The 13,110-nt window shown below is 34.3% G+C and overlaps 3 protein-coding genes and 1 pseudogene across 4 annotated transcripts; 3 read left to right on the top strand and 1 right to left on the bottom strand.

Annotated features, from left to right (window-relative positions):
* Positions 1–1,360: 1,360 nt before the first annotated feature.
* LOC111308162 (photosystem I reaction center subunit psaK, chloroplastic) lies at positions 1,361–2,372 on the bottom strand. The gene is made up of 3 exons (XM_022906475.2): positions 2,213–2,372; positions 2,042–2,122; positions 1,361–1,670 (listed from the first exon to the last, which is right to left on the bottom strand). The coding sequence occupies exons 1-3, from the start codon at positions 2,291–2,293 to the stop codon at positions 1,443–1,445; spliced, it is 390 nt and encodes a 129-aa protein (XP_022762210.2). The 5' UTR covers positions 2,294–2,372; the 3' UTR covers positions 1,361–1,442.
* Positions 2,373–3,382: 1,010 nt separating this feature from the next.
* LOC111308542 (eukaryotic translation initiation factor 3 subunit B-like) lies at positions 3,383–7,449 on the top strand. The gene is made up of 11 exons (XM_022906918.2): positions 3,383–3,645; positions 3,726–3,963; positions 4,061–4,207; positions 4,730–4,858; positions 5,056–5,184; positions 5,264–5,347; positions 5,433–5,557; positions 5,682–5,880; positions 5,972–6,504; positions 6,684–6,792; positions 6,929–7,449. Exons 1-11 carry the CDS (start codon positions 3,524–3,526, stop codon positions 7,262–7,264), a joined length of 2,151 nt encoding a protein of 716 aa, XP_022762653.2. The 5' UTR covers positions 3,383–3,523; the 3' UTR covers positions 7,265–7,449.
* Positions 7,450–7,935: 486 nt separating this feature from the next.
* Positions 7,936–10,482, top strand: LOC111308544 (F-box protein SKIP19-like; annotated as a pseudogene). Its single transcript, XR_016327716.1, has 3 exons — positions 7,936–8,540; positions 9,583–10,107; positions 10,261–10,482. The product of XR_016327716.1 is annotated as an F-box protein SKIP19-like (transcript).
* A 234-nt stretch (positions 10,483–10,716) lies between these two features.
* On the top strand, positions 10,717–13,066 carry LOC111308543 (F-box protein SKIP19-like). The gene is made up of 3 exons (XM_022906919.2): positions 10,717–11,182; positions 11,842–12,495; positions 12,762–13,066. The coding sequence occupies exons 1-2, from the start codon at positions 10,872–10,874 to the stop codon at positions 12,449–12,451; spliced, it is 921 nt and encodes a 306-aa protein (XP_022762654.2). The 5' UTR covers positions 10,717–10,871; the 3' UTR covers positions 12,452–12,495; positions 12,762–13,066.
* Positions 13,067–13,110: the final 44 nt, after the last annotated feature.

The raw sequence follows: 13,110 nt of genomic DNA, 5'->3' as shown, positions 1-13,110 counted from the left end.
TGTTGGGCTGATTTTTACATCTTGATTCCAGAAGATTCTTCTCCTAACATTTTTTTTATAATAATAATTTGATAATTTATATATCAATAATATAAAATATTAAAATTTATATATTTATATTACATTTTATATAAAATTATATGTTATAATTTTTGTTAATATAAAATATAAATTGTTTTATTTTATTAAATTTATATATAATTATTATTCAAATTTTAAAATACGTTATTTTTATATCATTGAATTATATTTTAAAGTAATAAATTTAAAATTAATTATCTTTTTTTTTTGCCTTCGCGGTTATTATTTAAACCAAGAATTCTATCATATTACACGGACTAATCATTATGTTTCAATACTAAAAGTTTACTGAATGAGAAAGGTAATACTACAATTCAAGCAATAAATCATGATGATTGATGTCAATTGGAAGCCCATGCGTAATTTTCTCCTCAGTTTTCTTACATCATTTTGAATTTTCACATGTTCAACATGACCGTGAAATTAACCAACGTACGAGGGAGATTCATTTGCCTTTTTAAATTGCTGTGGATGTGGCTTATGTCGAACAACGTGCTTTATCCCGTTCATGGCTGCTGTTTATTATTTTGTGTGTTTAAGGCAAAGTTTTTAATTTTATATCGAATAACATTTTAATTTTTTTTATAAAATATGATATATATATATTAGTATCAATTATTTTGAAATATTATTTTAAATTTTTTGATTTAATATAAATATATGCATGAATTTATACATTATAATATTATTAATAATTTATAAAATAAATATGTAATATATTCAAAAATCAAATAAATATGTTTAAAAGTTTGATAAATAATATCATAAAATTTTTATGAAATACTTAATTTTATCATATAATATTTAAATAAATATTTTTTATAAATATTAAGATAAAAATAAAGATATGAAAAAAAACTAATCAAAATTTTATAATTATTAAACTTTTCAAAATGAGTATAATTACTTTCTTAAAAAGATTGAAATACTTATAAACTTAAGTTAAAAAAAATAAATTATAAATTATAAAATTTGGCCCAACAAAATAAAATATAAAAATTAAAAATAAAAAATTTAACTTTTAAGAGTTATTTTGTCAATTAATTTTATTTTTTATTAAATTAAAAATAATTAAATAATAAAAAAATAAGTTAAACATTTTAAAATATATTTTACATTTACATATAAACTGAAATATGTTATTCCAAACAACAAAAACAACTGATATTATTTGATATAAAAAATTATTTTTAAATATATCATATTTTGATATAACTCATATCAGTACTAAAACGAAATTAGATTATATGGTTTAAGGCCTTAAGAAGAGATGAGCAAATTGGTACAAATGCACGTTCGGTGCAAATATATAGAAACGGCCGAAAAGTATCAACACAAATTGCTTAATTCTTTTTTTTTTTTTACAGAGCACCAATGTTCTTAAGGCCAAGAACGACCCCAACGCCAATAATGTGGCCAACAGAGCCACAAGCCAAAGTATCTGCAAGAGTAAAACCAGCTGGATCACCAGTCTGCAAGCCAGAGTCCCTTACTTCAAGCTTCAGTCCAGCAGTAGCCTTCCTGTTTGCTGATGGAGCCAACCCAAATCTCCCAGCAAACAGCATCAGGGTTGTTGTTGTCACCATTATCTGTCCAATACCCCAAATATTACCAGTCACCCTCACAAAAAATTTCTAAACAATATATTTCAAAGATACAAAACCATTTAAAAAGGCTTGCGAAATTACTAACTATTTACCCACAAGATGGATCCTTTGAACCAAACACGAGGTTTTTTCCTTCTAACAATAGACTAAAAAGTCTGGATTGTTAACGTGTGTTGGGTAAGAGCAACTTTCCCCTAAAAAACTTGATCAAATCTTGAATATAATCTTCCTTCACTTATCTATGTTAGTTGTTTTTCTTTTTCCCTAGTTTGGTACTTATAGCGTTGTAGTTTTTATGGAGTTCAAGCTTCGTAATATATAGGAAAATATGGCAACTTGAATGAAATCCTGACCAAATTTGTGGGAGATCCAATGAAATCACAGCGAACACCTAGAGCACCCGTTCCCTTGCGCCTCATTGGCTGAACCGCGGCCTGCATTTTCAGCATAAACTATGAGGATTATGAACCAAGAAATTCATATTAAACCTGCAAAACCAGAACCAAGTTTCAAGAATCACTAACCAGGCTCCTAGCCGGAGCTGCAGAAATTTTGGGTCTTAGCCCACTGAACTGAGGGAGAGCCGTCATTGCGGTAGCTGCCATTTGATAATCTCAAAGGGAAAGAATGATAATCAGAAACAGTTCAATTTTCTCTCCCTGGCTGTCTTTCTAGTTTAAAAGAGTCCATAAAACAACTGCTGCTGGAGCCACATGAACAATTTGTGGCTTCAGAAAGCCAGAGTTGGATACACTTGGATACTACTTGATGACTTGGCATTGCTCCATTGGGCTTTTCTTATTTGGATAAGGTTGCATATCGGTATGATGAGCTGGAAGCCTGGCTCCCACTGCTACTGTTATTGAGATTTCACTCATTTTTCTATGGTTTTCTCTTTTAATTTCTGCTTCTCTTTCTTGGGCAATTATTTCAACCCATGGAGTTAAGCAGCACTTTTGTACGTATACTTTCTTTTACAATAACAAAGAAGACCCGGTTGAGTTCCAACGATGAAATTAGTGTAATTATGTAAATAAATTAGAAGCAATTAATATTGATGGCTCAAAAATAAATAATTGAAACTAATAAATTAAATTAAATTAAATTAACTGATCCTTTAAATATATAAAATTTTAACTTAAAATGATAAATAAATTTTTTTATTTATTCAAAACTTTTTTTTATTCATTTTTTATATCTCAAAATTAATTTTTTTAATTTTCAAAACTCTTACTTTTTTATATTTTAAAATTTTTTATTTTTTAATATTAAAAATCAAGAGACTTTAATTTTATAAAAAATTTTGAAATTTAATATTAAATACATTAAAATTAAAATTTTTGTAAACTCTATAAACATCAATCACCCAAATAATTTGCGATGGAATGAGTAAATATCAGTTGATTATCCACTCTTTGTCACGAGGTTAAATTTTATTGAATGAATTTAAGAAACTATCGGTATAATAAACAGATTTAAGGATTTAGCAAGTAGTCTCTCACCACAAATAAAAATAAATTTAAGGTTTGGCCAATAAAACAAATTTAAAGAGGAAAACAGCAAAAAAAAAAAAGTTATTTAACATGGGTGTCGCCCAGAGTAATTGGGCCATAAAAAGTGATTTTGGGTTGGATCATGGCAACAAGCCATTCTTTTTCTCTTTCACTTTCTTTTCTTCTGGTTTTTTTTTTTTTACCCCCAAACCCACTCATACATGAACTCGGAAAACCCTAGAGCTGTAGAGCACGCTACCAGTTCCAGTATAGAAAAGCCAAAATCATTGAACCGCTCTCTATTATCTCCGATCAAAAAGCGAAGAACAGAATTAGCCCACCATGGCGGCGGAGGTGATGCTAATGAACGAGATAGAGGCTACAGCGGCTCGCATGGGCATCGATATGAATATCGATTTCAATTCCATCCAACTTCCTCCCGGTGAAGACTGTGGCATCGTCAGGTACTAAACCTAATTTTCTTTCTAAATATTTAGGACATCTTTTTTCTTTATTTTTCCTTCCAATTTTCGCTTTTGGACAGTGATGACGAAGATGTTTACCATGATGATCAATTGGAGTTCGATTCCGGGTTCGGAAACATCATCGTGGTCGATAATCTCCCGGTTGTTCCTCGTGAAAAGTTCGACAAACTCGAGGGTGTGATTCGAAAAATCTATAGTCAAATTGGAGTGATTAAGGAGGTTGGCCTTTGGATGCCCGTTGATCCTGAGACTAAGAAAACCCTAGGTTATTGTTTCATAGAGTATAATACTCCTCAGGTTCGATGTTTATGGCTTTTGAATTTTTAATAATTTTGGTCTTATGGCTTTGGTTTTCAAATCTGAATTGCTTTTCTTTGATTGGCTATGGATGTAGGAAGCTGAGCTTGCTAAGGAGAAGACTAACGGGTACAAGTTGGATAGAGCACATATTTTTGCTGTTAATATGTTTGATGATTTTGATAAGTACATGAGAGTTCCGGATGAATGGGCTCCTCCTGAGATTAAACCCTACATTCCTGGGGTAATATTATTAAAACGATTTTCCCTCCATTGTTTGTTAGTAAATGCATTTGTTTTATGTTTTCCTTGTAATGGCTATACACATATGAAGTAAAATTGTTGATTAGTGTTGTTCTCATATATTCTATGTCTCGGTTCAAACATTGATGGTATGTTACATGCAATTTGTCTCCATGAATAATTATGGAGTTTGTATCAATGGGTTCATTCTTTATGTAAGAATTTACAAATGTAAAAGATGATTTTGATTTGATTGAGGCCAGGATTAGTGCCAAATATTTTTAACTTTTTTTTATACCAGTGTAATTTCATTTAAGATTTTAGTTTAAGTTAATTGTAGTTTATACTTTGTGTGACATTGTGTAGAATTTACTTCTATAAGAAGTGTGTTTCTAAGTACAACTTAACCATCTTATGTCACAGATAATCTCAAGTCTTATTCTCTTATTACATAAAGTCTCTGTTCTCTCTATGCTTCCTAGTGCTAGAAATTTATATATTGATTACTATGATGTCATTCCAGGAAAATCTTCAAAAGTGGCTTACTGATGAAAAGGCACGAGATCAATTTGTAATTCATGCTGGCACTGATACCGAGGTTCTATGGAATGATGCAAGGCAGTCTAAAACTGAGCTTGTTTACAAGCGCACTGTAAGTAGCTTGCCCTTTTATCACATACTGTGGCTTTTAGTTCGTGAAACCCTTTCTTTCCCTTTATGTCCGTGTGCGTTTTATGCATGGTGGTTAGAGATCCATGTCCATGTCTTTGGACAGAGTAATATTGGTTGTCATTTTCAATAGCCAATTGTTCATGCATTATAATTGATTATAACTGTTTCTGTTTTCAGTACTGGACCGACAGTTTTGTGCAGTGGTCTCCCCTGGGGACATACTTGGCAACAGTTCACAGGCAAGGAGCTGCAGTTTGGGGTGGGGCTAATACCTTTAATCGACTAATGCGTTATGCCCATCCACTGGTCAGCATTAGGCTTTTGGTTAACATATTCTCTTATCTTTGCTTTACCTCATATTTAACCTGCAATAATATTGATGCAGGTTAAGCTTATTGATTTTTCTCCAGGTGAGAAATTTTTGGTGACCTACAGCAGCCACAAACCAAGCAATCCTCTTGATGCAAATGTGAGGTTTTCAAACCAGTCACTTGTTACTTAATTTTTATTTTCCTTTTCCAATGTCATTTCTAATATAACCTTAATGTATTTAGATGGTTGTGATGAACATTTTTGATGTGAGAACGGGGAAAGTGATGAGAGATTTTAAGGGAAGTGCTGATGAATTTGCAATTGGAGGAGCTGGTAGTGTTGCTGGAGTTTCTTGGCCTGTTTTCAGGTGATTCTTTCGTCCGATTGTCCTTCATAAAGTCATTTGTTTTATTTTTGTTTTCAACCCTCTCCTTTCATCTCATTTTGGTGAGTATCCCTGTATCTCATGAACTAGAATTGTCATGTTCCAGATGGGGAGGTGGAAAAGAGGACAAGTATTTCGCCAAACTTGGGAAGAATATGATATCTGTTTATGAAACAGAGACCTTTAGCCTTATTGACAAGAAATCTTTGAAGGTTGAAAATGTTGTGGACTTCAGTTGGTCACCTACAGATCCCATTCTTGCACTTTTTGTTCCTGAACTTGGAGGTGGAAACCAACCTGCTAGGGTAAGCAGTTGTGCACTGTTTGAGAGGCTCCATTATTTTATGAGTTTCGATTTAGATGTTAACTAATATGCCACTTGCATGTATTTCTCAGGTGAGTCTAGTTCAAATCCCCAGTAAAGAGGAGATGAGGCAAAAGAATCTTTTCAGTGTCAGTGATTGCAAAATGTACTGGCAAAGCAATGGTGAATATCTTGCTGTCCAGGCTGATCGTTATACGAAAACAAAAAAAAGTACATATACTGGCTTTGAGCTTTTCCGCATCAAAGAAAGGGACATACCAATTGAGGTTTTGGAGCTTGATAATAAAAATGACAAGATAATTGCCTTTGCTTGGGAGCCCAAGGGTCATAGGTTTGCTGTTATACATGGGGATAATCCAAGGCCTGATATTAGCTTTTACACAATGCGAACTACACATAATTTGGGCCGAGTTTCAAAGCTCACTACTCTGAAAGGCAAGCAGGCAAATGCCCTATTCTGGTCACCTGGTGGCCGTTTCATAGTACTTGCCGGATTGAAGGGTTTCAATGGTCAGTTGGAATTCTTCAATGTTGATGAGCTTGAAACCATGGCTACTGCTGAACATTTTATGGCCACAGATATTGAATGGGATCCTACTGGAAGGTAAGCCATTAACAATTTGATGACATCTATTTTGGATTTACTTATTTGTACTATTGTGTTTTGTGTTTAATTGAACTAAAATTCTCTGCTATTAAAAGGAAAAGAAATTGCCTTCTTTTTTTAATAGAAAAGTTTCTTAAAATTTCTATTCTAACAAGTGCCCTCTTTGTTTATGTAAGGTATGTTGCAACTTCAGTGACTTCAGTTCATGAAATGGAAAATGGTTTCAACATATGGTCCTTTAATGGCAAGCTACTTTACCGGATATTGAAGGATCATTTCATCCAGGTGAATGAATTATTCTACCTAATATTAGCATAAATGATTTCTTGCAGTTAGATTGTTTAGTACAAGTGTTTGTTCCTTTGTCAGTTCATGATCTCATTGTTTGCTGTATATTTGTTCTTGCCAACTTTTATTGCAGTTCTTGTGGCGCCCAAGACCACCATCCTTCTTGACTCCTGAGAAGGAGGAAGAGATAGCAAGGAACTTGAAGAAGTATAGTAAGAAGTACGAGGCAGAGGACCAGGATGTATCGATGCTATTGAGTGAGCAAGATCGTGAGAAGAGAAGGATGTTGAAGGAGGAATGGGACAAGTGGGTTAGCAAATGGAGGTGGGCACATGAGGAAGAAAAATTGGAGAGGCAGGAGTTGAGGGATGGAGAAGCTAGTGATGAGGAAGAGGAATACGAGGCCAAAGAAGTTGAAGTAGAGGAACTCTTGGACGTGTCGGAAGAAGTCGTAGCGTTTGAAGAATGAAGCCGAAGCAGCAAGGCTCTAACCAAACCAGCTGACGCTTGAATTTTCAGTATGTAGGAGTTAAAAAATGATGTTAGTTTCCTTCTTTTGGGGGCTATTTACTTTGTTTAAATATTAAACTTTCTCTTAGAATTTTGATCATGACATGTTGATTGCTGCTTAATTTATAAATGTTTGTTGAGGTATCATGCGATGCTAAATTAAAAAAGCTGTTTGTTGTGTTAATATAAGACTTTTTTTTTTTAAAAGCTGTTTGTTTGCCTGTTTCATCAATAGGTTTAGAGTCAGGTGTTTCAGTCGTTCGATGCAAAATAATGCTATTATGGAGTAATTGATGCATGTCATGTAAACCAAAAGAAGTGATCAACCAAAAAGTCGAGAGCTTTTCGAAGGCCCAAGCTTCGGCAACCCTAGAATTTCGGATTTAGTATCTCTAAAATTTAAATTTTAGGAAATGTAATTTATTTAGAAGTTTTGAATAAAATGCAAAAAAAAAAAAAAAAAGAACAAAATTGGTTAAGTTAATAAAGTTTAAATATAATAATTTTTTTAAGTTCGAATACAATAATTTTGTTTGGTAATTGATTTATAAATTTAATATAGGTTTTTTATGAAATCTGCAATTTTCTCTAATTCTAAATTAAAAAAAAAATCCTTTCCTTAAAAATTTTTTTAAGGATTTTTCATAAAAATCTTTAATTCTAAATTAAAAAACTATACTCTTATCTTTCTTTTTTTTTTTTTTTTTTTTTTCTATTTAACAGAATAAATGCAAAAGGGGTCAATTCTTGCCCTAACACAATTCACAAACCGTCCAAAAAAAAAAAAATCTTCCCTTTCGCTAATGCTCAAAATTTCCCTAGAAAATCCCCAAACAAGCCACGTCCAGTCGTCCACCAACACCGAATCCCACGATGCCGAAACTGAAACTGAAACTGAAACCGAAACGAAGTCGGAAAGCGAATACGAGCCGTTCAAGGAGCCATTGTCTCCGAGACTGGCTTGAGCTCCCACGGACGTGACGGCGTCGATTCTGTTGAGACTGGAAGCCATAGAGATCATTCAGAGCGCTCAAAAAGTATGCACCCAATGGCGCAACATCTGCAAGGATCCATCCATGTGGCGATCCATCGACATGCGGAATTCTGGTGACTCACATTTCTATGATCTCGAGAAAATATGCATGCATGCTATTTGATCGTAGCTGTGGTGGTTTGGTCGATATCAATATTGAGTACTTTGGTACGGATGAGCTTCTCACCTATATCACTTAGAGGTAATGTAGTCATACTATTTCCTTCATAATCGTATCACTGAATAATGATCAATCTTGACCATTCGGCTTAATCAATTTACTGGGTTTACTTCATGAATAGTAGCCGTTAATTGGAGATGTCGTGGGTTCTCTTTTACTTATGTTCTTAATGTGTTTATTATTGTTAGTGATTATTTGGAAAGTTTTAATATTACTCAATATCATAAATTTTGGAGCAAGAAGGTTCAGTGTGCTATTGACTAAACCAGTGAGGCGTTTGCTGTGGATTAGATTTATAAAATGCACTTTAAGTTGAAGTCATTTCACTGTGGATAGATACTTCTTTGTAGTTGGATTTTCATAGCCTTTGTGACAACATTGGACTTTTATATCAGTGTAAAGCAGCAATGTGTACATGACCATTTCCAAATATATTTTTCTTTCTTGGTAAGTAAAATCCCGGGGTAGATGGGTTGCTGAAGGGGAAGATGTGTCATACTCAACAGCCTAAGATAACTCCAAAAGGCCATCTGCTAGATTTGAACCCAAGACCTTTGCATTGAGGTGAACGATCCCTGCCAATTGAGTCAATCTCTTGTTAGTGAGCATTTCCAATTATCATTCTTTGTATTGGTCGTTATGTCCCAAAAATCATGATTGATCTACCTGCAGATCCTTCAGATTCTCTTTCTCTGTTAAGGTGCCCGTGGGGATATCATGTGGCAAAGGGAATGTTAGTTCGAGCTGTCACAAAGACATTTTGGGGCATTAGTTATTTGTGATTGCAGTAGAGTGTTCTTTAATTGTCAGTGCTTTCTGTTGGCAGTTGCTCTTGAATATGCCAGAAGTGTGTTAGATTTTTCTTTTTTTAATCCAAATGTTTGGTATAGGGTAACAAGGGAAACTTTTAATCCTTTGGTTCCTTCAATTGACATTTGCCCTTTATAATAGAAATGTTAGAAATATGTGTTACTTTCTCTACTTTATTATACTATTGGTAAGTTTATTCATTAGTTTGATTGCTGATTACAGCAACCGTGTTTTATTTTGATGTTTTTTGCAGAATAAGTAATCTCAGACGCCTCCGACTTATAACTTGCTATGATATTTCAGATGAGCGATTGAGTGAAGCAGCTAAAAAATTTCCATTGCTGGAAGAGCTTGAAATTTATTCTGGTGGTACTGGCAAAGCTGCTATAGAAGCTGTTGGGCGTTGTTGCCCTCTTCTGAAAACATTCAAATTTAATGAAGAGGGAGACCCCTCTTATCAGTATGACGAGGAGGCACTGGCTATTGCAGAAAACATGCATGGACTATGCCACCTCCAGCTTGTTGGAAATAACCTGACAAATCATGGCTTGCAGGTCATTCTTGATGGGTGCCATTCCCTTGAATCCCTTGACCTGCGCAGGTGTTTCCATGTTAATCTAGAAGGGGATATCGGGAGAAGATGTGCTGAACAGATTAAAAATTTGAGACACCCCAATGATTCAGTTCATGACTTTGAATTCAGTGCAGAAGTTGATAGTTCTGAATATTCTGATTTTTACTATCCTTCTGACTTCAGTTATGATGATTATGGTCTTGGGTATGATTATGATGCTTATGATGGTTTTGATGGTTATGATTCTGATTTTAATGTATCTCTTATATAGCCAGGAGGTGACAAACCTTGAGACAAAGTTAAAACTGAAGGATTTTCCGATGGTCTAAAAGGAAATTCATTTTTTTTTTTGGACAGGATTGATGCTAAGCGATGATATTTTCATAAACACCTAGACCCGTTTGTTAAATTTACAGAGTTTGGTTGAAGCAGAACACTCTACTCTAGCAGTCTTTTGGTGACAAGCTCTATCGTTGGAGCTAATTTCTGATGCTTATCCATATTGTTTTAGGTATCTATTTCTAGGAGACTTTTGTTTGTTTCAAGACAAGTTTTTATGGTATCAGTTTGATACTGTTACATGGTTGGTGTTTTTAAGGTTTAGCTTTATGTTTGGGTAGGGATGCTGACCTATCATGGATGGTAAATGTCTACAAGTTTTCAGTTATTCCCACTACTTCTGTTTTGAAGTTTATCATATAATGAATAGATTAAGCAAACAGCTCGTAAATTTAAAACTAATGCATCAAAATAATAATATTATTAAAAACGATTTTGCTTCTACATCAATTTTAAGTAATTGTCAATTTGTAAAGCAACATGGGTTTTTAATATCCACGAAGCGAACCAACATATCAAAAACCCAAATGTCAACAGGTTTTTTTTTCCCTCTTCGAACGCCTATTTCTTTGTCTTTTTACCAACAAAATTTCCCAGTTTTCCTTGAAAAATAATCCTCCGAGCGAACCATGACCACAGCATCCGAAACGCGTAATTGGCTGGAGCTGCCCTTGGACGTGACGGCCTCGATTCTCTCTCGGCTGGGTGCAATTGAGATCCTGAATAGCGCCCAAAGCGTGTGTTGTCAGTGGCGAAAGATCTGCAAAGACCCGTTAATGTGGAGATCCATTGATATGCACAAGTTGGGTGAGGTATGTGACATGGACTATGACCTCGAGAAGATGTGCGTCCACGCTGTCGATCGCAGCTGTGGCAACTTGCTTGACATCAATGTCGAACACTTTGGTAGCGATGAACTTCTAATTTATATCGCTGAGAGGTAAATTTTAAATATATTTTTTTTCAATTTTATAATCTTTAATTGTTTTTCAGGTTATACAAATCATCAATTTTGATTTCCTTAATATTAATGCAGTATTCTATAGTTTGCCAGGTTTGGTTTATTAACAATCAATTTGTGGATATTTCTTGGATTTAGGGTTTATTTTTTTTAACATTTTAGGATTTTGATTGACTTAGTTATGCAATTTTTTCTATCTTATGGTTTCTAATTAAAATGTTCAATTGCAATTGATTGGAAGGCCTTTTCTGCTTCCAATGAAACCCATTTAAATGTTTGTGTTTGTTCATAGCCTGGTCTTTTGCTTTTGTTACTTCTACTTAATTATCCAAACCAAATAGACTTTCAAAATGATGCTTCAGCATGAACATTCAATATAAAGATGGTTGTTTCTTTGGATTGATAACTTCATACATCACTTGTTTTCGCTATATTACTGTACTGAAATGGTTATTCATTTGTGTGCAACTGCTGACGCTGCCCATTTTTTATTCTTCAAAATGATGCTTGTCACAGGTCTGCTCATCTTAAACGTCTTTGACTTGTTTTCACTGTACTACTGTACTGAAATGGTTATTCATTTGTGTAAAACTGCTGACGCTGCCCTTTTTTTATTCTTCAAATGATGCTTGTCTCAGGTCTGGTCATCTTAAACGTCTTCGACTTGTATTGTGCTATAACATTTCAGATGAGGGATTAAGTGAAGCAGCTTCAAAACTTCCATTTCTAGAAGAGCTTGAAATTTCACACTGTTCCATTTCAAAAGATGCTCTGGAAACTGTTGGACGATGTTGCCCTCTTCTGAAGTCATTCAAATTCAATATTCAGGGATGCAGACGCTTCCGCATAGAGTCTGATGATGAGGCACTAGCTATTGCACAAACTATGCCCAACTTGCACAACCTCCAACTTTTTGGGAACAGGCTGACAAATGATGGCCTGCAGGCCATTCTCAATGGTTGTCCTTATCTTGAATCCCTTGACTTGCGCCAATGTTTCAATGTTAGTCTGGAAGGGAACTTGGAGAAAAGATGTGTTGAATGCATAAAAGATTTGCGGCGTCCTTATGATTCAACTCATGATTACGAGTTTGATACAGAAGTTCATGATACTGGGTCATCAGATGAAGATTATCCATCTGGAATTTCTGACATTGACTTAATGTCTGATGACTATGATGATTATTTTGAATTCTCAGGGGCCAGTGACATCTCTGATTTTTATGACGAATACTTGGTTTTTGGCTAGTGGCTTCTCCATGAAGTAGAGACGCCTCCAGACTAGGAAACAAGGTTATACAGACAGACTGCCTTATCCCAATATATTTATGCATTTTCTGTGTCTTTGTTTCTTACCTTTTTGTACTTTTTATCTTTTTTACTTTTTCTGAAAAAAAAAGAAAATCTTTTTTAATTAAAGGGGTGGTCATACCGTGTACTTTTTCTCCTGTGAAAAGTTGTTTTTAAACAAAATGCTGCATTCATATTGCCTGCCTTTTTTCCTAATGAAAGCCACTGTGCTGTGTTGCTGTAATGATGATTATGTTTGGGCCTTGTAGGTAAATAGCATGAAGATAAAATGGTGCTGCAAATGTTATTGCAGGCTCATCGGGTTGCTTCTGATCATCAAATATTTCCCTTCTTTTACATCGAAAGTTTACTTGTATCAATCTGTCTCCCTCCTATCAACAGTTTGAGAGGTTTCATAAGTTGGTGATTCCTCCAGAAAATAACTGTTATCTTTTGTCTTTTGAGGTTCTTTCTTGTACCTTTAGTTTGCTGTATACATATTCTATCTGTAAATAGCAGTTAATATTAACTTTTGCAATCATGTGGTTGAAGTTTATGAAGTCTTGTTTAGTTACTTTCCTGCGTCCTGGGAGGAATGAGAGCCATGTCCTTGGTCAA

Source organism: Durio zibethinus, chromosome 2 (genome assembly GCF_047325235.1).
Source record: "Durio zibethinus cultivar Kanyao isolate XHJ-2024 chromosome 2, ASM4732523v1, whole genome shotgun sequence".
Taxonomy (NCBI): domain Eukaryota; kingdom Viridiplantae; phylum Streptophyta; class Magnoliopsida; order Malvales; family Malvaceae; genus Durio; species Durio zibethinus.
Note: the sequence above shows the minus strand (reverse complement) of the source record. Positions and strands in the feature narration are given on the sequence as shown.